The 27,050-nt window shown below is 39.2% G+C and overlaps 1 protein-coding gene across 5 annotated transcripts in view; it reads right to left on the bottom strand.

The window, feature by feature from the left end:
• The window catches only part of LOC150109305 (irregular chiasm C-roughest protein-like), a 641,937-nt gene that overhangs the window by 163,378 nt on the left and 451,509 nt on the right, over nucleotides 1–27,050 (bottom strand). For all 5 annotated transcript variants that reach the window (XM_090407227.1, XM_090407244.1, XM_090407237.1 and 2 more), the window contains one exon: nucleotides 12,733–12,847. In XM_090407227.1, coding sequence (XP_090263353.1) covers nucleotides 12,733–12,847 — 115 coding nt within the window. The remainder of the gene's footprint in view (nucleotides 1–12,732; nucleotides 12,848–27,050) is intronic.

Below are 27,050 nucleotides of genomic sequence, written 5' to 3'. Positions count from 1 at the left end.
ACGGTAGCTTAGTTGTGAGAATTCACATGCAGAACTTTTGTTTCTTATGCTGGGTAGAATACCAATGAAAATAAAACCTTAATTTCTCATGCAGTTTAATATATATATATATATATATATATATATTGACTTGGGTTTGATTCTCACTAATATGCAAAGAATCTTTATGTAGGCATTTTCAAATGAAGATGAGTTAGCTTGTCTCATGCAGAGGTACCAGAGTTTTTGATTCCCTAAAATCCAAACTTTTGGGGAAAAAATTAAGAGACAAAAATACTGTATAGTGTGATGCAGTGTAGGTGATGGATGCTGGATCATGTAGTGCGGTGTAGTGTAGAGCGACTTCAAGCATTGAATGGAGGTATCATGTAATAATAGAAGAATGATCAAAATATGAAAAGCAGTATAAATGAAGTATCAACACTGCCACCTGTTGTGAAAGTGATCATGAAGTATTGGTTTGGAAGGTAGCCAAATAGGAAAAAGTTGTCATCAAGAAGGTCTGTATGTGGAACTGTAAGGTGGGTGATTATGAGATGCTACATGGTCAACTAGCATCAATACATTGGGTTGATGAATTGTGTAGAAAAAATGTTGACAGTGCATGGGAAATGATGAGGAATTATCTCACAAAAGCAATGCATAACTGCATACCAAGAGATAAGCAAATAAAGAGAGTAGGAGTGAGATGGATAAACAGTGAAATCAAGCAAGTAATGTTAAAAGAAGTTGTTATGGAGGAAGTACAAGACAGTTTGCAGTGAACAGATGCATGAATAACATAAACTGCAGGATAGAAAAGTGACAAGCATGGTTAAAAAAGAAAAAGTAGAATATGAGGAGATTGGCCAGTCAGATCAAAGCTAATCCAATGGAATTTTTCTGCTATGTGTCAAGCAAGAGGAAAAATAATTATGGCAGGTAGACACTGGTGGAGAGTTATGGTAGCAGAGTGACATAGCATATGATATAGTGAAATTATTTAATGAACACCTCATCAATGTGTATCACAGAAGTGTGAATGAATGCTGTGCAACATGCAGAAGGGAGAAAAGAATTGGGAGAATTAAAGGTGAAAGAATCAGAGGTGTATTAAGTGTTTCTTGGGTTAGATGTTAATAAGGCTGTGGGAAATGGATGACATATCATCACATATTTTTAAAGAATGTGGAAAACAGTTAGTCATGCCCTTGACCTGGTTATTTCATGAAAGTCTTACAGTGGGGAAGATTCCTTCTTTCCACTTTCAGGCCTCCTTAGGAATCTTAGGAAAATAATACCTCTCCACAAGCATGATTTCAGAAAAGAAAAATTGGAGTTTTGGTTTTGGTTTCGTTTGATAAAAGTTTTTGAGATTTAATACTGATGATTAGTTCACAGTTCCTTTCTACATTAAAATAGTGATTGTTTGATGTTTCTCCTGTAGTGTCAACAGCGTGCTCGATCTGCAGAGCAGGTAAGACTTTTAGTTTCATCTTCATATATTTTTCAGGCCCTCTCCTGTTCCCTGCCCTGTACAGCACTTGGTGGTTGAAGGGACAAGGCAGGTCCTGCCCCCCCCACTTCAAGTCTAGATTTAATTATGGATTCACCATATGAGGATCTCCCTTTCAAGGAACTTGTAGCCATTTTTAGGCACATCGGTAACATTTTACACATGAAATGGCCAGGAAAGGTTGAAGTCCATCAGATTATGGAGGGTGAGACAGAAGACCCTCAAACCTCCGAACTTTCTCCTAACCCTACACATGACAGTGTCATTTCCCCTGCTACAACAATTGACGTAGATTCTAATGATTACCAGGAGGTCAGCAGAAAGAAGAGAAAGAAAGAGTCTCTTGCTGCAGAACCTGAATTTGCACCTCAAATGGACACCTCAGCACTATCTGATGCAAGAACAGAGACAGATATATTGACACAGCCCAAAGAGGGGATTCCACCAGTAATCTTGAGATCTAAAGAAAAATGGTCGTCACTTGCAGAGACGATGAAGAACAATAACATCAAGTTCTCATCAGCCAAAAAACACAGATGAAGGAGTCCGCATACAGCCCGAAGGAACAATGGACTACCGCCAGCTCACCAGACTTATGGATGAACAGAAATTCCCATATCACACATACCAACTGAAAAGTGAAAAAAACCTTAAGGTAGTCATCAGAGGTTTGGTAGAAAACATAACATCAGAAGAGATAGCCACTGACCTCAGATCACACGGCTTGGAGCCGATCAAGATTTCTCGCATGTATCGAGCAGACAAGAGCCCCATGCCTCTGGTCTTTGTGGAGATCAGTAAAGATCAGAGAGAAATTTACGATCTTAGAATAGTCTGCAACTTGGTCATCAAGACCGAGCCACTGAGAAGAAAGGCATCGGCTGGTCAATGCCATCGCTGCCAAAAATATGAGCATGCGCAAATGTTATGCAGAGCAGATCACAAGTGTGTAAAGTGCGGTGGCAACCATCCCTCACACACTTGCGGCAAGCCAAAGACCACACCTGCTAAATGTGCAAACTGCAGTGGCCCACATCCTGCCAATTACAAGGGTTGTTCTCTCCACCCATCCAACCTTCAAAAGCCTAAACAGGAGTTAGTCCAGCCCATTCAGAAAAATATCGTAAGATCTGTGCCTGAAATCAAAGCGCAAAAAGTTACACCAGATAAATCTTATGCTTCTGTGGTTTCCTCCCGTAACACCAAGGTACTCCCTGCAACTAGCAGTCAAAACTCCTCATCAATTCTCGCTGCCTCACTAGGGGAGATGCTAATGGCCTTTAGCAAAACAAATCCAAGCCAGGCTGACACCAACAAATTCCTTAGGAATACTCAAGTCATCTTCTCCATGATTAATGACTAATCCAGCTTCAACATGGTCTCAACAACAAAATTTTGGAATTACAGGAACTTGCAGATCATTTACAAATTGATATTCTCCTCATTAACGCGACTCACCTACATCCCTGCGATAATCCCAAACTCAGAAACTACTCGTTACTTAGAAATGACAGACTCAATGCCAGAGGTGGAGGTACTGCCATCTTTGTCAGAAGAAACGTCCGCTATAATGAGATTAAGAAGACTAATACATCTAACCTCGAGGAGACAGGCACAGAAATTCATACCAACAATGCAGGCAGCTTAAAGATTTATTCTGTATACAACTCCCCCCTGGCAAACCTCTCCTCTCCTCTGATCTCTCTCAGCTACTAGATACAAATGAAGCAATAATTGTAGCAGGAGATCTCAATTCCAAACATCCTTTATGGAACAGCAAGAGTTTTAACAACAACGGAATGATCCTCTTCAATTTTGCCTTGAAGAGAAACATTGTTATTGCAGGCCCGATTGAGCCAACACATTACGGAGCGACCGGCAGACCTGATGTTTTGGATATTGCTATATTTAACAACATTTCTCATCAATTCCAACTTCAAGTGGTTGACGAGCTCAGCTAGATTACAATCCAGTACTTTTAAGTTTAGGAGGGGATCCTGAGCTCATTCCCAGCCAATCCCACACTAACTTTGCAAAATTCAAGGCTAAAATGAACACTATCATAGACTCAGTACCTACTATCTCCTCCCGTGAAGAAATCGACGTGGCAGTCAGCAATCTTGAATGTAAAATACATTCTGGCTTATCCACAGCTTGTTCTATTTCCACCCCAGCTCAAGTAAACTTACTTCCTGGAGAAATCCTTGCTCTGATCAGGAACAAAAATAGACTCAGACGCTGCTATCACAACATGCTATCTCCGCAAGACCGTCGAGAACTAAATAGAACATCCAACCAACCTAGTCCATTATGCATTGAAAGATCACAGGAACCAGCAATGGGAAAGAAAACTCTGGTCTGTCAAAACTGAAGATAATTCTCTGTGGAAATTGACTAAAGCTCTCCATATGGATTGCTCTAACATCCAGCCCATTCACGGAGAAAGAGGCCTTGTTTACAGAGATAATGAAAAAGCAGAAGCTCTCGCTGATGCTCTCCAACTTCAGTGCCATCCTAATTATGTGCATGCAGATCTGGTCTTCATAGAGAAAATACACTGTCAAGTATGCTCCATGCTTCGGCAACCTTGTAGCCGTGAAAATATCTGTCCCACCTCTCCTAAAGAGGTCTATTCAATCATTAGGAAGCTTAACAACAAAAAAGCCCCTGGTCCAGATGAAATTACCAACAAAACAATTAAAGCCCTCCCACACAAAGCTATCATGCATTTAGTAGCCATTATTAATGCAATGCTGATATTAAATTATTTCCCCTCACGATGGAAACAAGCTGATATATTCCTTATTCTCAAGCTTGGTAAGGCACTTCAAATGCCACAGAGCTATAGACCTATCAGTCTTTTATCATGCCTGGGAAAAATTGCAGAAAGAGTCATTCTCAACTGACTTAATGAGGAGGTGAATAAAACCAACATAATTTCGAAAGAACAATTTGGTTTCTGTACCGGACACAGCACTACACAGCAAATTCACAGACTGACAGAATTCATCACGACAGGCTTTAACTGGAAACAACACACGGGAGCTATCTTTTTAGATGTTGCAAAAGCTTTCGATAAGGTGTGGCACAAAGGTCTCATCTATAAATTAATTTCAGCTAACATCCCTCTTTACCTTACTAAAATTATTGACTCCTTTCTAAAGGACCGTAAAATCCAGGTCAAATTGTGAGGAATTTGATCCTTACTGAAAAAAATCACTGCTGGTGTCCCTCAAGGCTCGCTGCTCTCACCGCTGCTTTTTAACATCTTTGTTTCTGATGTTCCTAGCACATCACTAACCACTATAGCTAGTTATGTGGATGATATGACAATTCTTAGCAGATCTCTCAGGCCGAATATAGCTACGCAGCGCTTACAAACTGCAGCAACAAATTTAGAAAACCGGTTCATAAAATGGAGAATATCTGTCAATGCTGATAAAAGCACTGCCATTCTCTTCACAAGAAGACAAGCATCTCACTTTGGAGACGTTAAACTTTTTAACACAGCCATCCCATGGAGATCTAGCACCAAATATCTAGGCATTCAACTTGATAACCATTTAAACTTTAACTCCCACATAGTTTATGCATGCAAAAAAGCAAACTCTGCAATTGTGCAACTCTATTCTCTCCTCAATAGAAGAAGTCAAGTCAGCATTGAAAACAAACTACAGATCTACAAAACAATTATCAGACCATCGTTAACTTATGGATCGCCAGCCTGGGGGCACACTTCCCCCACCAACATCAAAAAGCTACAAGTTATTCAAAACAAGTGCCTCCGTATGATTTTCAACGCTCCGTGGTTTGTCAGAAATGCTCTCTTACATCGTGATGCTGATATTCCAGATATTCCCACATTTCTCCATAATAGTGCCACTGCTTATTTTGCCAAAGCAGCTGTTCATCCCAATCAACTCATTCAAGAGTCATCTAACTATGACGAACACGATAGGTGGTAACATAAGCGCCCGAAAGCAGCTCTGCTTATAGGTTTAGGTGCCTCCGTACAGCCCTAAATAGGGTGAGCCAGGTGCTCGCTAACCTTTAATATAAGACTATTTCATAGCGATGAAGGGATCGCAGTCCATGGGACTGACATCCATCAAGCCACATCGGTTATCAGTTCATGATTTCAGAACAGAAGTTTCCAATTATAGACCAGTATATCTGTAGTTGTGATCAAAGTGTTCGAAAAATTGGTTAGAAATAGAATATAGAATACAGGATTGGATTGGATTGATGGACATAATATTTTCTATGATAGTCAGCATGGGTTTGCGAAGGGCAGGTCTTGTTTTAGCAATCTGCTTATGTTTTATGATAAGGTAATGAATGTGTTGGATAAGGGAGAATCATATACAATGATATTCTTGGACTTTGCAAAAGTGTACAAGCTGCAGAGGATTAGCCACATTGCAGTATGGAGACATTTGAAAAAGCCTTCAGATGGTAAATGATTTTCACTGCACAGTGTGCATAACACACAAGACCCTTCTTGGGTGTCATCCAGCCACTTCAGGCTTGTGATAAGCCTGAAGTAGTTGGAAAACTTCCATTGGAGTTCCTTGATTATTAATGGCCCATCCATGGGACTAATATTTATTATAGTTTATTATAGCAATCCAGACTTTACTGGATGACATAGGAAAAACATGGCTATGTTTGTTATCATGAAGCATACCATATTATACAGCAGAATATAAAATGGAACATGAAAGATAGACTTCTGAAAACCCTACATTAGAGACTAAACATGGAACTTTTTCCATGTTTAGGAAAAAGGAGATTGGCCAGTCAGATCAAAGCTAATCCAATGGAATTTTTCTGCTATGTGTCAAGCAAGAGGAAAAATAATTATGGCAGGTAGACACTGGTGGAGAGTTATGGTAGCAGAGTGACATAGCATATGATATAGTGAAATTATTTAATGAACACCTCATCAATGTGTATCACAGAAGTGTGAATGAATGCTGTGCAACATGCAGAAGGGAGAAAAGAATTGGGAGAATTAAAGGTGAAAGAATCAGAGGTGTATTAAGTGTTTCTTGGGTTAGATGTTAATAAGGCTGTGGGAAATGGATGACATATCATCACATATTTTTAAAGAATGTGGAAAACAGTTAGTCATGCCCTTGACCTGGTTATTTCATGAAAGTCTTACAGTGGGGAAGATTCCTTCTTTCCACTTTCAGGCCTCCTTAGGAATCTTAGGAAAATAATACCTCTCCACAAGCATGATTTCAGAAAAGAAAAATTGGAGTTTTGGTTTTGGTTTCGTTTGATAAAAGTTTTTGAGATTTAATACTGATGATTAGTTCACAGTTCCTTTCTACATTAAAATAGTGATTGTTTGATGTTTCTCCTGTAGTGTCAACAGCGTGCTCGATCTGCAGAGCAGGTAAGACTTTTAGTTTCATCTTCATATATTTTTCAGGCCCTCTCCTGTTCCCTGCCCTGTACAGCACTTGGTGGTTGAAGGGACAAGGCAGGTCCTGCCCCCCCCACTTCAAGTCTAGATTTAATTATGGATTCACCATATGAGGATCTCCCTTTCAAGGAACTTGTAGCCATTTTTAGGCACATCGGTAACATTTTACACATGAAATGGCCAGGAAAGGTTGAAGTCCATCAGATTATGGAGGGTGAGACAGAAGACCCTCAAACCTCCGAACTTTCTCCTAACCCTACACATGACAGTGTCATTTCCCCTGCTACAACAATTGACGTAGATTCTAATGATTACCAGGAGGTCAGCAGAAAGAAGAGAAAGAAAGAGTCTCTTGCTGCAGAACCTGAATTTGCACCTCAAATGGACACCTCAGCACTATCTGATGCAAGAACAGAGACAGATATATTGACACAGCCCAAAGAGGGGATTCCACCAGTAATCTTGAGATCTAAAGAAAAATGGTCGTCACTTGCAGAGACGATGAAGAACAATAACATCAAGTTCTCATCAGCCAAAAAACACAGATGAAGGAGTCCGCATACAGCCCGAAGGAACAATGGACTACCGCCAGCTCACCAGACTTATGGATGAACAGAAATTCCCATATCACACATACCAACTGAAAAGTGAAAAAAACCTTAAGGTAGTCATCAGAGGTTTGGTAGAAAACATAACATCAGAAGAGATAGCCACTGACCTCAGATCACACGGCTTGGAGCCGATCAAGATTTCTCGCATGTATCGAGCAGACAAGAGCCCCATGCCTCTGGTCTTTGTGGAGATCAGTAAAGATCAGAGAGAAATTTACGATCTTAGAATAGTCTGCAACTTGGTCATCAAGACCGAGCCACTGAGAAGAAAGGCATCGGCTGGTCAATGCCATCGCTGCCAAAAATATGAGCATGCGCAAATGTTATGCAGAGCAGATCACAAGTGTGTAAAGTGCGGTGGCAACCATCCCTCACACACTTGCGGCAAGCCAAAGACCACACCTGCTAAATGTGCAAACTGCAGTGGCCCACATCCTGCCAATTACAAGGGTTGTTCTCTCCACCCATCCAACCTTCAAAAGCCTAAACAGGAGTTAGTCCAGCCCATTCAGAAAAATATCGTAAGATCTGTGCCTGAAATCAAAGCGCAAAAAGTTACACCAGATAAATCTTATGCTTCTGTGGTTTCCTCCCGTAACACCAAGGTACTCCCTGCAACTAGCAGTCAAAACTCCTCATCAATTCTCGCTGCCTCACTAGGGGAGATGCTAATGGCCTTTAGCAAAACAAATCCAAGCCAGGCTGACACCAACAAATTCCTTAGGAATACTCAAGTCATCTTCTCCATGATTAATGACTAATCCAGCTTCAACATGGTCTCAACAACAAAATTTTGGAATTACAGGAACTTGCAGATCATTTACAAATTGATATTCTCCTCATTAACGCGACTCACCTACATCCCTGCGATAATCCCAAACTCAGAAACTACTCGTTACTTAGAAATGACAGACTCAATGCCAGAGGTGGAGGTACTGCCATCTTTGTCAGAAGAAACGTCCGCTATAATGAGATTAAGAAGACTAATACATCTAACCTCGAGGAGACAGGCACAGAAATTCATACCAACAATGCAGGCAGCTTAAAGATTTATTCTGTATACAACTCCCCCCTGGCAAACCTCTCCTCTCCTCTGATCTCTCTCAGCTACTAGATACAAATGAAGCAATAATTGTAGCAGGAGATCTCAATTCCAAACATCCTTTATGGAACAGCAAGAGTTTTAAACAACAACGGAATGATCCTCTTCAATTTTGCCTTGAAGAGAAACATTGTTATTGCAGGCCCGATTGAGCCAACACATTACGGAGCGACCGGCAGACCTGATGTTTTGGATATTGCTATATTTAACAACATTTCTCATCAATTCCAACTTCAAGTGGTTGACGAGCTCAGCTAGATTACAATCCAGTACTTTTAAGTTTAGGAGGGGATCCTGAGCTCATTCCCAGCCAATCCCACACTAACTTTGCAAAATTCAAGGCTAAAATGAACACTATCATAGACTCAGTACCTACTATCTCCTCCCGTGAAGAAATCGACGTGGCAGTCAGCAATCTTGAATGTAAAATACATTCTGGCTTATCCACAGCTTGTTCTATTTCCACCCCAGCTCAAGTAAACTTACTTCCTGGAGAAATCCTTGCTCTGATCAGGAACAAAAATAGACTCAGACGCTGCTATCACAACATGCTATCTCCGCAAGACCGTCGAGAACTAAATAGAACATCCAACCAACCTAGTCCATTATGCATTGAAAGATCACAGGAACCAGCAATGGGAAAGAAAACTCTGGTCTGTCAAAACTGAAGATAATTCTCTGTGGAAATTGACTAAAGCTCTCCATATGGATTGCTCTAACATCCAGCCCATTCACGGAGAAAGAGGCCTTGTTTACAGAGATAATGAAAAAGCAGAAGCTCTCGCTGATGCTCTCCAACTTCAGTGCCATCCTAATTATGTGCATGCAGATCTGGTCTTCATAGAGAAAATACACTGTCAAGTATGCTCCATGCTTCGGCAACCTTGTAGCCGTGAAAATATCTGTCCCACCTCTCCTAAAGAGGTCTATTCAATCATTAGGAAGCTTAACAACAAAAAAGCCCCTGGTCCAGATGAAATTACCAACAAAACAATTAAAGCCCTCCCACACAAAGCTATCATGCATTTAGTAGCCATTATTAATGCAATGCTGATATTAAATTATTTCCCCTCACGATGGAAACAAGCTGATATATTCCTTATTCTCAAGCTTGGTAAGGCACTTCAAATGCCACAGAGCTATAGACCTATCAGTCTTTTATCATGCCTGGGAAAAATTGCAGAAAGAGTCATTCTCAACTGACTTAATGAGGAGGTGAATAAAACCAACATAATTTCGAAAGAACAATTTGGTTTCTGTACCGGACACAGCACTACACAGCAAATTCACAGACTGACAGAATTCATCACGACAGGCTTTAACTGGAAACAACACACGGGAGCTATCTTTTTAGATGTTGCAAAAGCTTTCGATAAGGTGTGGCACAAAGGTCTCATCTATAAATTAATTTCAGCTAACATCCCTCTTTACCTTACTAAAATTATTGACTCCTTTCTAAAGGACCGTAAAATCCAGGTCAAATTGTGAGGAATTTGATCCTTACTGAAAAAAATCACTGCTGGTGTCCCTCAAGGCTCGCTGCTCTCACCGCTGCTTTTTAACATCTTTGTTTCTGATGTTCCTAGCACATCACTAACCACTATAGCTAGTTATGTGGATGATATGACAATTCTTAGCAGATCTCTCAGGCCGAATATAGCTACGCAGCGCTTACAAACTGCAGCAACAAATTTAGAAAACCGGTTCATAAAATGGAGAATATCTGTCAATGCTGATAAAAGCACTGCCATTCTCTTCACAAGAAGACAAGCATCTCACTTTGGAGACGTTAAACTTTTTAACACAGCCATCCCATGGAGATCTAGCACCAAATATCTAGGCATTCAACTTGATAACCATTTAAACTTTAACTCCCACATAGTTTATGCATGCAAAAAAGCAAACTCTGCAATTGTGCAACTCTATTCTCTCCTCAATAGAAGAAGTCAAGTCAGCATTGAAAACAAACTACAGATCTACAAAACAATTATCAGACCATCGTTAACTTATGGATCGCCAGCCTGGGGGCACACTTCCCCCACCAACATCAAAAAGCTACAAGTTATTCAAAACAAGTGCCTCCGTATGATTTTCAACGCTCCGTGGTTTGTCAGAAATGCTCTCTTACATCGTGATGCTGATATTCCAGATATTCCCACATTTCTCCATAATAGTGCCACTGCTTATTTTGCCAAAGCAGCTGTTCATCCCAATCAACTCATTCAAGAGTCATCTAACTATGACGAACACGATAGGTGGTAACATAAGCGCCCGAAAGCAGCTCTGCTTATAGGTTTAGGTGCCTCCGTACAGCCCTAAATAGGGTGAGCCAGGTGCTCGCTAACCTTTAATATAAGACTATTTCATAGCGATAAAGGGATCGCAGTCCATGGGACTGACATCCATCAAGCCACATCGGTTATCAGTTCATGATTTCAGAACAGAAGTTTCCAATTATAGACCAGTATATCTGTAGTTGTGATCAAAGTGTTCGAAAAATTGGTTAGAAATAGAATATAGAATACAGGATTGGATTGGATTGATGGACATAATATTTTCTATGATAGTCAGCATGGGTTTGCGAAGGGCAGGTCTTGTTTTAGCAATCTGCTTATGTTTTATGATAAGGTAATGAATGTGTTGGATAAGGGAGAATCATATACAATGATATTCTTGGACTTTGCAAAAGTGTACAAGCTGCAGAGGATTAGCCACATTGCAGTATGGAGACATTTGAAAAAGCCTTCAGATGGTAAATGATTTTCACTGCACAGTGTGCATAACACACAAGACCCTTCTTGGGTGTCATCCAGCCACTTCAGGCTTGTGATAAGCCTGAAGTAGTTGGAAAACTTCCATTGGAGTTCCTTGATTATTAATGGCCCATCCATGGGACTAATATTTATTATAGTTTATTATAGCAATCCAGACTTTACTGGATGACATAGGAAAAACATGGCTATGTTTGTTATCATGAAGCATACCATATTATACAGCAGAATATAAAATGGAACATGAAAGATAGACTTCTGAAAACCCTACATTAGAGACTAAACATGGAACTTTTTCCAAGCTGCTTCAGGCCTCTAAAAACAGGATGGCAGTCTTACAGTAATCTACAATTTATCTGACTATACTGATAAGGCAATTTGCAGTTCTGATAACTGAAGAGTCAGTAAACTGAAGTGTCAGATGACAATAGGGTTACTGCATTGTCCAGCATGAATGTCTGTAATGGAATTCCAATTGATGACTGACTGGTTGAAGAGCAGAGTGGCTATCCACTTGGCCAGCTTAGTTACTATACACCCTCTGTCAAAAAAGAAACCGAACTTTTGATAGAAAATAAAACACAGGCCAATTATAATTATTCAAATCATTTATTTCAATCAATATACTTTCCCTCAGCTTTGATACAGCATTTGGCATGGTCAATTAATTCATTAAATGAGTTTTTTATATCAGTTTTTGGGATACTGTTGAGGGTCGTGGTTACTGCTGCTTGAACATTTTCAATGGTGTTGTATCACTTTCCTTTCATTGACAAATGAAGTCGGGCGGGGCGGTGAAGAGAAACCAGTCACAGCATACTAAATCAGGTGAATACAGTGAGTGATCCAACACACAAACTTGGTTTTTGCTCAAAAACTGTCTCATAATGTTCGAACGATGAGATGGTGCATTATTGTGCAAAAATGACCAGCTGCCTGCATCACGATGTTCATGCTGGGAATGATATGACAGAGGCCTATAAACTTCTGAGGGTGTTATAGGATATACTGATGAAATTGTTCATTATATAGATGGCTGAGAGAGGACAAAGAGGCATCTGTGGAAGTTATGCTTGTGTGCAGTTAAGAAAGAGGTGAGATCTAGATTTCTCTTTCAGAGCAGTGAGTGAGTGGAAGAGTTTCCCTATTGAAGTAGTGAGTTCATATAGTGTGAATGAGTTTAAGAGAAGATATGACAGCTAGTATGGATGATGCATGTCCTCCCTTGAAGTCTCAGAAATAGTAATAATGAAATTGATATAACATGGTCTTAGGATCATCTTTGAAACAAAACAACTGGTAAGAGTAGAAGGACTTACCTGTACCACTTATAGATTACATTGTTGGGATTGGCAATTGCTTCACATGTAAATCTTACATCATCATGTTCCATTATTGAATCTGAACTAACCTTCAGGGTGATATCAGGAGGATCTAAAATAATTAGAATATTTTGCATAAATAAATAAACTTCTGAGTAAGTCGATTTAAATTTCAGAATAATTAATTCATGGTACTAATATTCATTAAAACAAACATTCTATATTACAGTTATTATTTTTTTATGTGACATCCCCAAGGATAACTAAGGATTCACCATGGGAGGGCACTCCACACCACAAACACTACTTAATTCTTCATCTACACACTGTGCCATCTACAACTCTCTAATAATAATTTTGTATGTTAACTTTGTGTGTGTGTGTGTGTGAGAGAGAGAGAGAGGGGGGGGGGGGTTCAAATTCAGGGCTTTTCAATCAAAGTGCACAATGTCCCATCATTCTCCCAACTACACTATTGAGAGCACTAATATAACTAGCATTCAAGTCCAGTCTTTTCCTTTCTGTTTTTGGGTAAAGTCTTCACATGTCCATTCCTAGCATTTATCGAGTAAAGCTATATCCTGCAGAATTACTACATTTATAGAACAAAAGATATACTATTTATCATTGAGAGAGATTTTTCACTTGGTTATAATTTAAATTAAACTTTCCAAGAAATTATGTCTGTGAATTTGTGTAAGCAACAGGGACAGCTTGTGCATAGGCACTATGGAACTGCAGCACCCCCAATTTTTTTCGATATATAAATATATTTATTAATTTATTTATATTTGCTTGTAATATTTAATTTTATCATCAACAATCCTATACAATTCTCTTATTTTGTATAAAAAATAATAAAAATCCATCTTGTAGCACTTAGGAGGGCGAAGGACGCTAGCAGCACTGTGTTTACCACAGTGCCATATTGCTACTCGCACAAGCATATGCACGTCATAGTGAGATGCGAGCTATTAGCGTAATGCGGCACTATAAGCATAGAGTGTTCATAGTGCTTATCGTGTTTACTCCGTCTCTTTAAATATTTGGACATTACAATTAAAGACATAACATTTGTTATAGTTTTTATTTTAGAACATTACTGGGGTTATGATAATGGATTTTATTTTCAAGTAATTTTGAATTATACCAAACACTGTATAATTTTATCGATAATAAACAATATTTTTTCATGAAATAAAACAAGAAAAATATATTTTATTTTTAAGTAAATTTGAATTATACCAAACTGTAGAATTTTATCAATAATAAACATATTTTTACATGTTTATTTAGTTTTTATTTTTACCATAATTTTGATATTTTATCCAAACACGTATACACTGTACTTACAGTGTGTATGTATATTTCAAAAGTTGCAGCACCCCCAGGATTTCAAGCCACGAGCTGCCATTGGTAAGCAAACAAAGTTTGCACATGGGAGCATCTTTATGACTAGGCTAATTGTGTATAAAGCTAAGGACTTCGCATCGATTGCCTTAGTATCTCACAATGCAAAGCAAACACCCTCTTTGGATGTATATAATTAGTATTACTTCCAAACCTCCATGGAGTCTGGAGACTCATCACAGTAGGTTGAACACTCACAGACCACATTAACTGTCATACTTTGCCTTGAAGACATTCAGTGTAGGAGAACTTACCTCCTACTCTGCCAGTGCATTTCAGTCATTAACTATTCACCAATAGATACATCACTAATAGATATCCACCAAGCAAAAAAAAATCTCCTTTTCAACTGCTTATTCGCATGACTTTGTACAGTTTCTAGGAATGGTCTCTCAATTCTCGCATTGCCCATTATCCTATGCAATAATTCCCCTGTACCTATCTATTTGATAGGATCCTCTCACCAACTAATACATCTCAATCATATCACTCCTCCTCTTCCTCATATTTTCCAAGCTCTGAATTGAGGGAATGAAGACTACATTCCCTCAATCTGTTCTCATACTTAATATTTCAGAGTATTTGTATCTATTGGCTGTGCATATAGGTTTATGGTAGAAATACGGGTTCTGTTCTCCTGCTTTCAGCAGGAGAACAGAAACTAGACGACAAAATATACATACTTATTTTAACCATATGGAACAAAGAGCAAATTCCAAAAGAATCTGATCTACCCAATATATAAAAATAATGACAAAACAGCTCTTGGAAATTATAGAGGCATTTCTTTCTTATGTAAAATGCACAATTGATTCTACAGAAGATTTCAGGAAAGGAAAATCTACAATTGATGAGAGACGTAGTTAAACAGGTATTAGAATAAAAATTTGGAAATTTGATATAAATATTCATCAGATTTTTGTTGATTTCCACAAGCATATGTAAGCATTAAGAGAGAAAAGCTATATGAGATTATGATACTTTTTTGGAATATCAGATATGTTTTTAAGACTTGGAAGATTATTATTATTATTATTATTATTATCAACATTTGACCTCCATAGAGTCAGAGACTTGTCGTGGGAGGTACTCACTATTGCATGCAATGCTAATCCAACCATGTCTTAAACTTATTCAATGTGTCCATATCCACAACCCACTCAGGCAATGCATTCCACTCACCAACCACCCTCTATGCGAAGAACCTGCTTCTCACTCCTTTGCTCACACCCTCCTTATACAGTTTCCAGCAATGGCCTCTTGTTCTACTCTCCTCTCCCATCATCATCAGATTGAACATGGAAGAAATATTTCATAGAAATATCTCTTCCATGTCTACCTGATAACAACCTCTGACCAGCTTATATGTCTCAATGATCCCCCCCCCCCTTCCTCCTATTCATGAGGCTCTACAACTTACATTCTCTCAATCTGTCCTCATACTCCACATTCCAAAGACCACTGACTACCTTTGTGAATTTTGTCTGTACCCTTTCCAACATATCCTAGTCTCCATGTAAACCTGGCAACCAAATCTGTGCACAATAATCCATATGAGGCCTGATCAAGGCCTTATACAATGGAATCATAACTTCTCTATTTCTGCATGTCAGGGTTCTCTGCATCATTGCCATTATTCGATGTCATGTCTTCACAACTTGTGCAATGTGGCCCCTGAATTTCAGGTCCTTGTCCACCATCACTCCTAGATCTCTCATCTCCTCTACTTCTGTTAAAGTTTCCCCACCAAGTGTATACTTTGCATCCCATGCCCATTCATGCAATCTATTCAAGTCCTCTTGTAAGGCAATAACATCAGCCTGACTGTGCATTGCTCTCTTCCCAGTTTTGCATCATCTGCAAACAGCTTGATATCACTAGTTAAACCCGACCCAATATCATTAACATACAAATTGAACAACAATGGCCCCAAAACTGACCCCTGCGGCACACCATTGGTGACCTTTCTCTTTTGAGATACTGCACTCACCCCCCCCCCATATACAACTATCTGACAGCCAGTCACTGATCCAACATAGAAGTCTGTTATCCAATTCCATCTGCTTCAATTTATTTAGGAGCTTGTCATGTGGCAGTCTATTAAAAGCCTTTGCAAAATCCAAATATACCACTGTATATGCATCTCCTCTGTCCAAGGTATTTGTCACCTTGTCATAGTACATAACTAAGTTAGTGAAACATGATCTCCTCTTAACAAACCCATGCTGATAACCACAGAGAATACTGCTGTTATCAACCCATTTCTGTATCCTACTTCTCACCATTCTCTCTCCAGGACCTTCACCACAACTCTAGATATACAGATCAGATTATAATTTAAAGCTACATCCTTATCACTGTCTTTATGCAGTGGAACAATTTTACCTTCCTTCCACTTCCTTGGAACCTATACTGTTGCAAAACTCTTATTAAACAGGCATGCCAATGCTACTGCCAGTTCCCTGAAACATTCCCTTAAGATGCGTGGTGATATGTCATCGAATTCTATCGCCTTATTAACATCAAGGTTATTTATTTCCTCAAATACCTCCTGCTCACTCACAATTAAGCTATCCTCTCCTATGTCCTCTGCACTTACATTTTTCATGATTCCACCCTGATCAGGATGAAACACACTTGTGAGAACTAGGATCCAGAGTTGGGTTGACAACAATGGTATAATCTTTGATGGACTGCATGGATTTGCTAAAGGGAGTTTATGTTTTAGTAATCTACTTACTTATTATAATAAAGTGACTGCTTCCTTGGACAGAGGAGAAGGATACACAGTAATATACTTGGATTTCGCAAAAGCTTTTGATAGAGTACCTCATGATAAGTTGACAGTCAAACTAGAGCAGATGGGGTTGGATATTAGATTAGTGCATTGGATTGGAGACTGGCTATCTGATAGGTATCAACAAGTTGTGTATAGGGGTGTGATATCCAGGAAAAGGAAAGTCACTAGTGGAGTGCCTCAGGGGTCTGTTTTAGGGACATTACTATTTAACTTGTATATTAATGACATTGGCGAAGATTTGGATGGAGATATTCAGTTGTTTGCAGATGATGCAAAGTTGGGACGAACCATACAGAGTAGTGAAGATGTTGTGGCCTTGCAAGAGGACTTGAATAGATTGAGCAAGCAGATGGGGATGTGAGTTCAATGTTGCAAAATGTAAGGTTTTAAAATTTGGAAAACAAAGATGGGATGCAGAATTTATGCTTGGTGAGAGTATATTGTTGGAAGTGGAGGAAATAAGAGACCTGGGGGTGATAGTGGATAAGGATCTAAAATTTAGGGGGACACATCGCCAAAATTGTGAAGACAACACAAAGACTTCTGGGAATGATGCGGAGGACACTGACGTGTAGAAGTAGGGAAATTCTTGTTCCATTGTATAAGGCTTTGATTAGGCCACACATGGACTATTGTGCCCAGATTTGGTCACCGGGTTTTTAGAAGGATGAAGAGATGTTGGAAAAGATCCAAAGGCAACTGACTAAGGTAGTTTCTGACCTCTGGAATGTTGAGTATGAGGAAAGATTGAGAAGATGTAATTTGCAGAGTCTGGTGGAGAGAAGGAAGAGCGGAGATATGATAGAGACCTACAAGTTGGTAAGGGGTTGTTATAAGATTAATGGTGGAGAAGTTCTACAGAGAATAGCGGGAGATCAGGGGAAAACCAGAGGTCATCCCTGGAAACTGTATAAAGAGGGTGTGAGTAAGGGAGTGAGAGGCAGATTTTTTTCGTGCAGAGTTGTGAAGATTGGAACGCCTTGCCTGAGAGTGTGGTGTCTGCAAGGAGTTTAAGACACGGTATGATGAGATGTGTGTGTGTGATAAAAGGACCTCCCAGATGAGTCTTTTACTCCATGAGGTCTTGGGTAATAATAATAATAATAATAATAATAATAATAAATTGATCACTGAATACCTCAACAATGTCTTCTGCAGCAGTTACCTTCTACCACTTTCATCCTCTAACTTCATCTTTCCATGATCATTCTTCCTTCTTCTACTTGCCACATATCTAAAAAACTATCTAGGGTTTTTCTTAGCCTGATTTGCCAATTTCTGCTCATACTCTACTTTTGTTTTCCTTACTGAGTCACTCTTCTGGCTTGTTCTTTATATTCTTCATGTGACTGATTACCATTATTCATCTTGTACTTCCTCCAGAGTACTTTCTTTTTCCAGATTTCATGCTTAAGCTCCACATTCATCCATTTTACACCTACCTTAATCAGCCTTTTGGCCTTTGGGATATATTCGTACATTGATGCTGTGATGTATTTCTATGTAAGTTCCCATGCAGCATTTATTTCCTTACTGCTCAACTCCTCATTCCATGTTATAGCTCGAAATTGTCTCCTAAGCTTGTCATAATCACCAGCCTTATAATTCCACATATATCCTTTCCTCACAAAAACCTGCATATGACTAACCGCAACACAAGTGATTACTTCATGATCACGTTCACCAACTGGAGGAAAATGTGAAATCCCCTCAAAACAATTACATCCTTTGATGAAATGATCAGACCTAGAACTCTTGATCCTCGTACGCCTTCTTTTATGTGCTGCCTGAGAGAGTTATCTCTCAAGAACTCGAGAAATTCACTTTCCTTATTCCCAAATGCTATCTCTTCATTCCAATCTGTACCGCCATAATTAAAATCACCCACAATAATTACTCTTCCTTTGTTCACTGATCCAAGTTGTTTATACATTTCTTCATCACCACCTTCCACATTCCCAGGCCTATAGCAACATCCAACTAAATATGTCTTCTTCTCAACCTCCACGTTACACCACACTGCCTCATAACCATTGCCACTATTTCTCCCTTTCATGTCTACCTTATGTGGACTTAATTCCCCTGCTATCATCAGCAGCAGTCTCCCCTCCCTTACTGCCCTTTCTATCCTCACTAAAAATACTGTAACCTTACATTTCTATTCCCATTACGATATCATCTTCATTCAACCATGTTTCACTTATTCCAATGATTTGGGAGCAAATAAACTCAATCACTGAAACCATTTCATTCCCTTTATTTCTGATACTTCTGGCATGTCTACCTTATGTGGACTTAATTCCCCTGCTATCATCAGCAGCAGTCTCCCCTCCCTTACTGCCCTTTCTATCCTCACTAAAAATACTGTAACCTTACATTTCTATTCCCATTACGATATCATCTTCATTCAACCATGTTTCACTTATTCCAATGATTTGGGAGCAAATAAACTCAATCACTGAAACCATTTCATTCCCTTTATTTCTGATACTTCTGGCATTTGTAAACAAACACAAGAGTTCATTTTTAGGTCTACAGCCAGTCCTATCCAAGCCATATGTTGGTTGCTTTCCCACTACACCTGCCAAATCACCTTTATCAGCACTTACCACATATACCTGCTCAGTCTCCACTTCTTCACCCACATTGCAATATACTCCATCTTCATACACACATTCACTCTCTCTGTGTCATGTCTCCATGTCCACCCAAGGCCCCCCCCCCCCCCGTTTCCCTGTTCCTCTTGCATTCCCATTCACTCTTCCTCTCTCACACCACTACTACTGTTTCCACTGCCAAGCACTGCTGTCTCTTTGGTACCACTCTCCTGATTTTTCTTTTCATCTCTTCCTTCTGATCTCTGGCACGCATCACACACACTGTACTTCCACACACCCATACTTTCATCCAGCACACTCACCCCAAAGCCATTTAAATGCAACCCATCACACCTCTATAATTTCATTCTTCCCTCAAACACATGCGATACATCCACAAACTCCACTGCCTTCTCCTCACACCAACATACCATTCATGATTAACAATGGAAAAATTCAGAAGCACATTTTAAAATACAAAATGATTTAATAGATTCCTTTCTGATAACTTACAGATTAAAACAAGCTAATCTAGCTCCAATACTTTTTAAATTAGTTTGGGAATACATTATTTGATTATTGCCCAATCATCTAATAAACAAATCAGTGCAGACTGTGACAAATGCAAATGACATTAATATTATCTCAAGAACAGGGGTGGCTCATGCATGGGCACTGCGGAACTGCAGCACTCCCAATTTTTCTCGATATATAAATATATTTATTAATTTATTTATATTTGCTTGTAATATTTAATTTTATCATCAACAATTCTATACAATTCTCTTATTTTGTATAAAAAATAATAAAAATCCATCTTATAGCACTTAGGAGGGCAAAGGACTAGCAGCACTGTGTTTACCACAGTGTCATATTGCTATGCACGCAAGCATATGCACATCATTATGAGATGCGAGCTATTAGCGTAATGCGGCACTGTCTGTCATGCAGTTCCACTGTTGTTTATATGCAGTTTGCGCCAGTAGTAGAGTGTTCATAGTGCTTATCATGTTTACTCCGTCTCTTTAAATATTTGGACATTACAATTAAAGACAACATTTGTTATAGTTTTTATTTTAGAATATTATTGGGGTTATTGACAATTATGATCTCAGAAATAAGTGCTGTGACAGTAGTGACTGTAAGTGAGCTACAAATTCTTCAGTCACACATACATCAAGGAAAAGTTATTGACCTTTTCACTTGAAACAAAACAAGAAGAATGGATTTTATTTTTAAGTAATTTTGAATCATACTAAACTGTATAATTTCATCAATAATAAACAATATTTTTTCATGAAACAAAACAAGAAGAATATATTTTATTTTTACGCAATTTTGAATTATACCAAACTGTATAATTTTATCAATAATAAACAGTATTTTTTCATGTTTAAATTTTTTTAAAATTTTTACCATAATTTTGATATTTTATCCAAACACGCATACACCCTACTTACAGTGTGTATCTATATTTCAAAAGTTGCAGCACCCCCACGATTACAAGCCACGAACCGCCACTGCTCAAGAATCAAACAGAGAACAGAAGAGACATATTTGGAATTAGAAAAATACCATACGAGACAGGACTAAAAGTTAATCAATAAAAAACCATGATTAATACTAGGCAAAATCACTTATCTGATACAAATTTTGAAAATGTGAACTTTAAAAAAAAAAGAGGAACAGTTTAAAAATTTAAGAATGATAATCACAAGCCAACCAAATTATTGTCATTATTATTATTAACATCTGACCTCAATTTAGTCAGAGACTCATTGTGGGAGGCACATGCTATTGCACACAATGCTCATCCAACTGTGCCTTAAACTGAGTCAATGTGTCTACATTCACAACATACACTCAGGCAATGCATTCCACTCACCAACTATTCTCATGTAAAGAACCTCTATCTCACTCCTCTGCTCACAAACTCCTTATACAGTTTCCAGGGATGGCCTCTTGTTCTTCCTCCCATTCTATGAAAAATCTCTTCCATGTCAATCTGATAACAACCCCTGACTAGCTTATATGTCTCAATCATATATCCCCCCCCTCCTCCTCCTATTCAAGAGGCTTTGCAAATTACATTCTTTCAATCTGTCCTCGTACTCCACATAGACCACTGACCACATTTATGAATTTTCTCTGGACCCTTTCTAACATATCCTCATCACTATGAAAACCCAGTGACCAAATTTGTGCAAAATAATCCATATGAGGCCTGATTAAGGCTTTATACAATGGTACCATAACATCTTTATTTCTGCATGTCAGGGTCCTGTGCATCATTGCCATTATCCAATACACATTGTCCATGTCTTCACAACATGGACAATGTGACCCCTGAATTGCAGGTCCTTGTCCACTACCACTCCCAGATTGCTTATCTCCTTTACCTCCTTTAAAGTTTGCCATGAAATGTATACTTTGCATCCCATCATTGCTTACCAAATTTCACTTTGCAACATTGAACTGACAGTTCCACTTAGCTGTCCATTCATACAATCTATTCTAAATGTGAAAGAAGAGCAGAATCGAATAAAGAGGGGTAATCAGGCTATATATATATATATATATATGTGTGTGTGTGTGTGTGTGTGTGTGGAAAGTTGGAAAGTTTTTTACCTTGGGTATAACATATGTTAAAGATACCAAGCTATTTTAAATATAAACCTGTTTTTTTACTCCATTTCCCAAGTAAGCAAACAGATATATATATATATATTTACTTATCAGCAGACCGTCAGCCAAATGCCCAAGAACACCTATATAGCCCGCTAGGGGGGCATCAGGACTTTTAGGAGAACAATAGCTTTATCACTTCATTCTCAGTTACTGTGCTGTAGTGCCTATGTGCATGTGCCTTTTTTGTAAGTTCCTTTTGAAGATGGCAGCATGACGTTGCCAAAATATCGGAAATATTTATTAAAGTGTAATTTAATTTATATTCTTATCTATGTTGTCAATTCCTTAAGTGATTTAGTAATGCATAATCAACTTATAAGCTTGTCTACAAGAACTAGTTTAATCACGTTAAAAAAAAATGTTAAAGATACCAAGAAATTTTATTCTTGTTTTTAATCCTTATCCCAAGGAAGCAAAACAATATTTTGCACATGAAATATATTCACGTCTAAGTTACTTGTATATAGGCTAATGACGTCATATCGTTTGCCTTAGTAGGTATCCCATAATGCAAAGCATACCCCCTTTCATGCTTGTATAATGCAATGCATAATAGGAAGGGCCACTACCCAGACCAGTTTCCCTGTTTAAGTGTGGGGATTACCTCTCCAGTGAGAGGCTCCCTAACCACCAAGGAAGCCGTAATACAGGCCACCCCAACAAATCCAAATCCCTCGATGCTCAAATGCTCCCTAAGGCAAAAACCTTAAGGGAGCAAAAACTCTGCTCCCCTGGAATCAAATAACCAACAGGTTTTGACCTTCATTGAGGTGCTGTTTAAGTAAAGAACTCTCTAAAAATTAGGGGTCCCCCAGACCACTACTCCCTACGAGTGACTCAAGGATTGTCCAACTCAGCATCGTTCCACTCAGTAACAGGCTTACCCCACCACCAGACAGAGCCATAATCTCAGCAGTGGCTCCACTCAGAGACAGGCAAAAACCTACTCCAAGCAGAGCCTCTCATAGCTCAAGAACAAGGACCACTTCTGCACAAAAGCATATCAGTGGGAGACAGACCCAGGAGAGATACCAAGGTTGAACATTAACATTAACATTTCTGGCTAGATGGGTGAAGCAAAATTGCTTTTCATATTCCCCTTTGTCTGTAATGAAAGAACTTTGAATGGAGTGTTTGTGAGCTATATGCTCGCCCATTGTGGGCAGTGAAATTAGCAGTGTTCAGCTGAACTTAAGATAGACTTTGGTCTTTTATATTTGTAACTTTCCGCTTCATTATATTCTGAGGCTTACTTGATTAACGGGTTAGGATGAATGCTTGTCTTGGTAAAGAATTTCTCAGCTAGATTTAGGAGAAGGGAAGAGATATAAGGGAGGGATATTAACTTCTCTAAGGATCTGGGTTTCTTAAACCAAGGGGCATCCAGAATCATCCTCAGGAATTTATTCTGTAATCTTTGAAGTTTTAGAATGTTTGAATTTACAGTGTGGCTCCATGCTGGGGATGTGTAAGTGATGACCGGTCAAATTACCATCTTGTAAATTGTTAATTTTGTTTGCGTGTCCAGTTTACTTTGTCTGTTGATCATAGGGTAGAGCTGTGCTAAGACTTTGGATGTCTTTGAGGTAAGGTAACTTATATGTTTGCTGAATAGGAGTTTACTATCAAGAATCACTCCAAGATATTTAACTTCAGTCTGCCATGGAATCTTTACTCCCAATAAATAAATGTCCTCCATGGTATGGATTTTCTTTCTAGTAAACAATATAGCTGAGCTTTTCTGGGGGTTAACTTGGATCCTCCAGTCTGCCATCCACTTTTCTAAATTGTGTATGCTGGTTTGAAGTCTTTTAGTTGCCAGTTTTGGGTCAGAGATCTTGCCATCAATGCAGTATCATCTGCGTATAATGCAGTGAATGTTGTTCTTGGGTTCAAAGGGATGTCCGCTACATAGATTGAGAACAAGAGAGGGGCCAGAAGAGATCCCTGAGGTATGCCTGCCGAGATCCTGCGTCTGGTCGGAACCGTTTCGCCGACTCTGACCTGCATATATCTGTCTTTAAGGTAAGAGTGTATTATTTTTATTAACTTGATTGGCAAGTTAAATTTTATCAGTTTGTAGAGAAAGCCTTGATGCTATACTTTGTCAAATGCCTTCTCTGCGTCGATAAAGATGGCAGCTCTATTGAGTTTCCAGTTATAACATTTAGCAATGACTTCTACCAGCCAGTGTACTTGTTGAGCTGTACTATGGTCCTTAGGGGAAGCTGAACTGTTCATTAGGCAAAATTTTCCTAACTTATCTGTTTCTGCTTGGAGTCTTGAGAGGATCACTTTCTCTGTCACCTTTCCGAGCCTGGACAATAGGCTTATGAGTCTGTAGCTTTCGGGAAGGTGAGGATTTTTTCCTGGCTTCTTCAATGGCATGATGGTGGCTGTTTTCCATGTAGGGAAATGCTGGAATCTAAAGATGGCATTTGTAATGTTCACGAGATGGACTATGGCCTTTCTTGGGAGTAGTTTTACTATTCTGTTAGTTATGCCATCCGGTCCTGGAGCTTTTTTACTGTTTAGATGGGAGATGATTATCATTTCTGCCAGATTTGTTGGAGTGATATGTTTGGAGTTAACAGTGTTCTGACTTAAGGTTGTCCTAACATGACGATGAATCTTGTACATAAGGTTGATATTTAGATTTGTATAAGATGAATTGCACTGAGATTCAAGGTTATCTACTAGTGCTTCAGCTTTCTCTTCATCTTTGTGAACTGTCCCTTTTCTTCGTTTGTATAGGTGGTATGAGTTGCTTTTTGGTGCGGATCTCTCTTAAGAATTCCCATACGGAATGATCTTCAGTATTGATGTTAGCCAATTTGGTTTCCCATTGATGGTTTCTGTGTTTTTGAAGAGCTTCTCAGACCTGCCTGTTTAGATTGTTCAATACTGTTTTGTCTTGTGGGGCTTGGGTATTGTGGTATTTCTTTCTGGCTCTGATTAGCTCCATGATTTCTTCAGGAATATGGTTGGTTGGGTGGAAGACAGTGGATTGTCTGACTGATTCTATTGCTTTCTGAATTTGTAGAGTTATTTATTTACTGCTGAGTCTATCTCTTCCTTTTTACTGATGTTGGGCACTGGATCAATATGATCGGGAAGAACCTTGGCTAACTTGTCCCATGGTATGAATGTGTACAGAGGAGAGAATTGATCTGATGAACCTAGATTAAGCACTATGGGACTGTGGTCAGAAGATAATTCGTTAACTGATTCCAATTTGAATTGGTAACTTATATTTTTAAAGATGACAATGTCTAATACATCCGAGCTACCTGACGGGCTGAGTGGGTGGGCTCGATAGGACCGGCCACAACAATAGAGTTGAGCATTGCAAAGTTGAATAGTGTGTGGCCTTTGGTGTTAGTTGGAGAGCTGTACCAAGCTGTGTGTTTTGAGTTCAGGTCTCCTGCTATTATTATGGAGTCATTTGGACCAAGAATGGAGTCCAGATCTGTTGTCAGCAGAGGAATGCTTGGAGGATTATAAGCAGCATAGATCTTGAGACTCCCAGCATTGCAGGTATGAACCTCCACATCGGTCACCTCCAGATTTACTGTTTGGGGCTTGTCTATTGTATTGTGATTCAAATAACTCTTAATATACCAGGTGATTATAAAATAACATCAAGTGTTCAGAGGGCTCTGAACATCAAGTGTTCAGAGCCCTCTAACGAGTAATGTATTGGAAGAAACACACAAATATTCGGTAGACGTACACAGTGGAACATGGGGATTCAATTTAACGAAAAAAAAAAAGTACGAAACATCGCCAAGGGAAATTTTGGCGCTGTTCACCAAGTAAAATGCATTAATTTGCATTATCGCATTTCTTGTGAGGGATCACGCAATAAAAGGAAAGCCTGTGAGATTTCTTATCATTCGTAGATGAACTGCTTTTCGATGCCTCTCGTCTTACAGGAACACGTGGTATTTTTTTCATTGTTATAGTTACTTGTGTTAAATTTATTGTCTTTCTTTAACATTTTAATAACTTTGTTATTGATTGTTACTAACCTTTAACTTGCTGGTAGCGCTTTTTAGCAATACAGGATTATTTTAGAGTCTTCGGACTCTAATTCTTTTTTTTATTTTTTCTAGATGCAGAGACCAAAAATGAGTCGAGTGATCCCCATCCCCCCAGGACCTGGACCTTAGGAGTGGAGATTCCAGGGTTGGAAGACCCCAGAGTTCTAACCAAAGTTTTAAAGCCGGCCATAGGAGCTCAAAACATCTTCTCCTTCACCACCTACAGAGGAGGATGAATTCTGTTTGTCGTAAAGAACGTGACAATGAGGGATAAACTTTTATAGGGCTTCCAAGTCCAAGGGAAGCAGGTGACCCCTACCATGGTCGGGTCCCAAGTGCGCCAACTAAAAATCAGCCACTTCCCCATGGAGTACATCAAAGCCGGAGACGACGTGCTCATCCAAACATTCAACAAGTGGGGGAAAGTGAGCAACATTAAGAAGAGCATCTCCCAGAAAGATCCCGCCTGGTACTCCGGAGAAGTCACCTTCACCATGGACATGCCACAGCCAGTGCCAAACCTTGTTACCATCGGCACATCGCGTGTAATGGTGAATTATCCCAGAGTGCAGAGACTGTGTCTGCGATGTGGCTCAGTTGAACATCTGGGAAGTGACTGCCCTAGAGCCAAGTGTTTTAACTGTGCCGGCGTCGGGCACATCTCTAGGCAGTGCCCGCACCCCTGCCGAAAGTGCTCCAGCGTGGAGCACAAAATAACATCATGCTTTCTGCGCACATTTGCAGAGAGGGCGGGGACACTGATAGAACCTTTAAATC

This window comes from Typopeltis vanoorti, chromosome 2, assembly GCF_054136105.1.
Source record: "Typopeltis vanoorti isolate ZY-2024b chromosome 2, IOZ_Tvanoo_1.0, whole genome shotgun sequence".
Classification (NCBI taxonomy): domain Eukaryota; kingdom Metazoa; phylum Arthropoda; class Arachnida; order Uropygi; family Thelyphonidae; genus Typopeltis; species Typopeltis vanoorti.
Note: the sequence above shows the minus strand (reverse complement) of the source record. Positions and strands in the feature narration are given on the sequence as shown.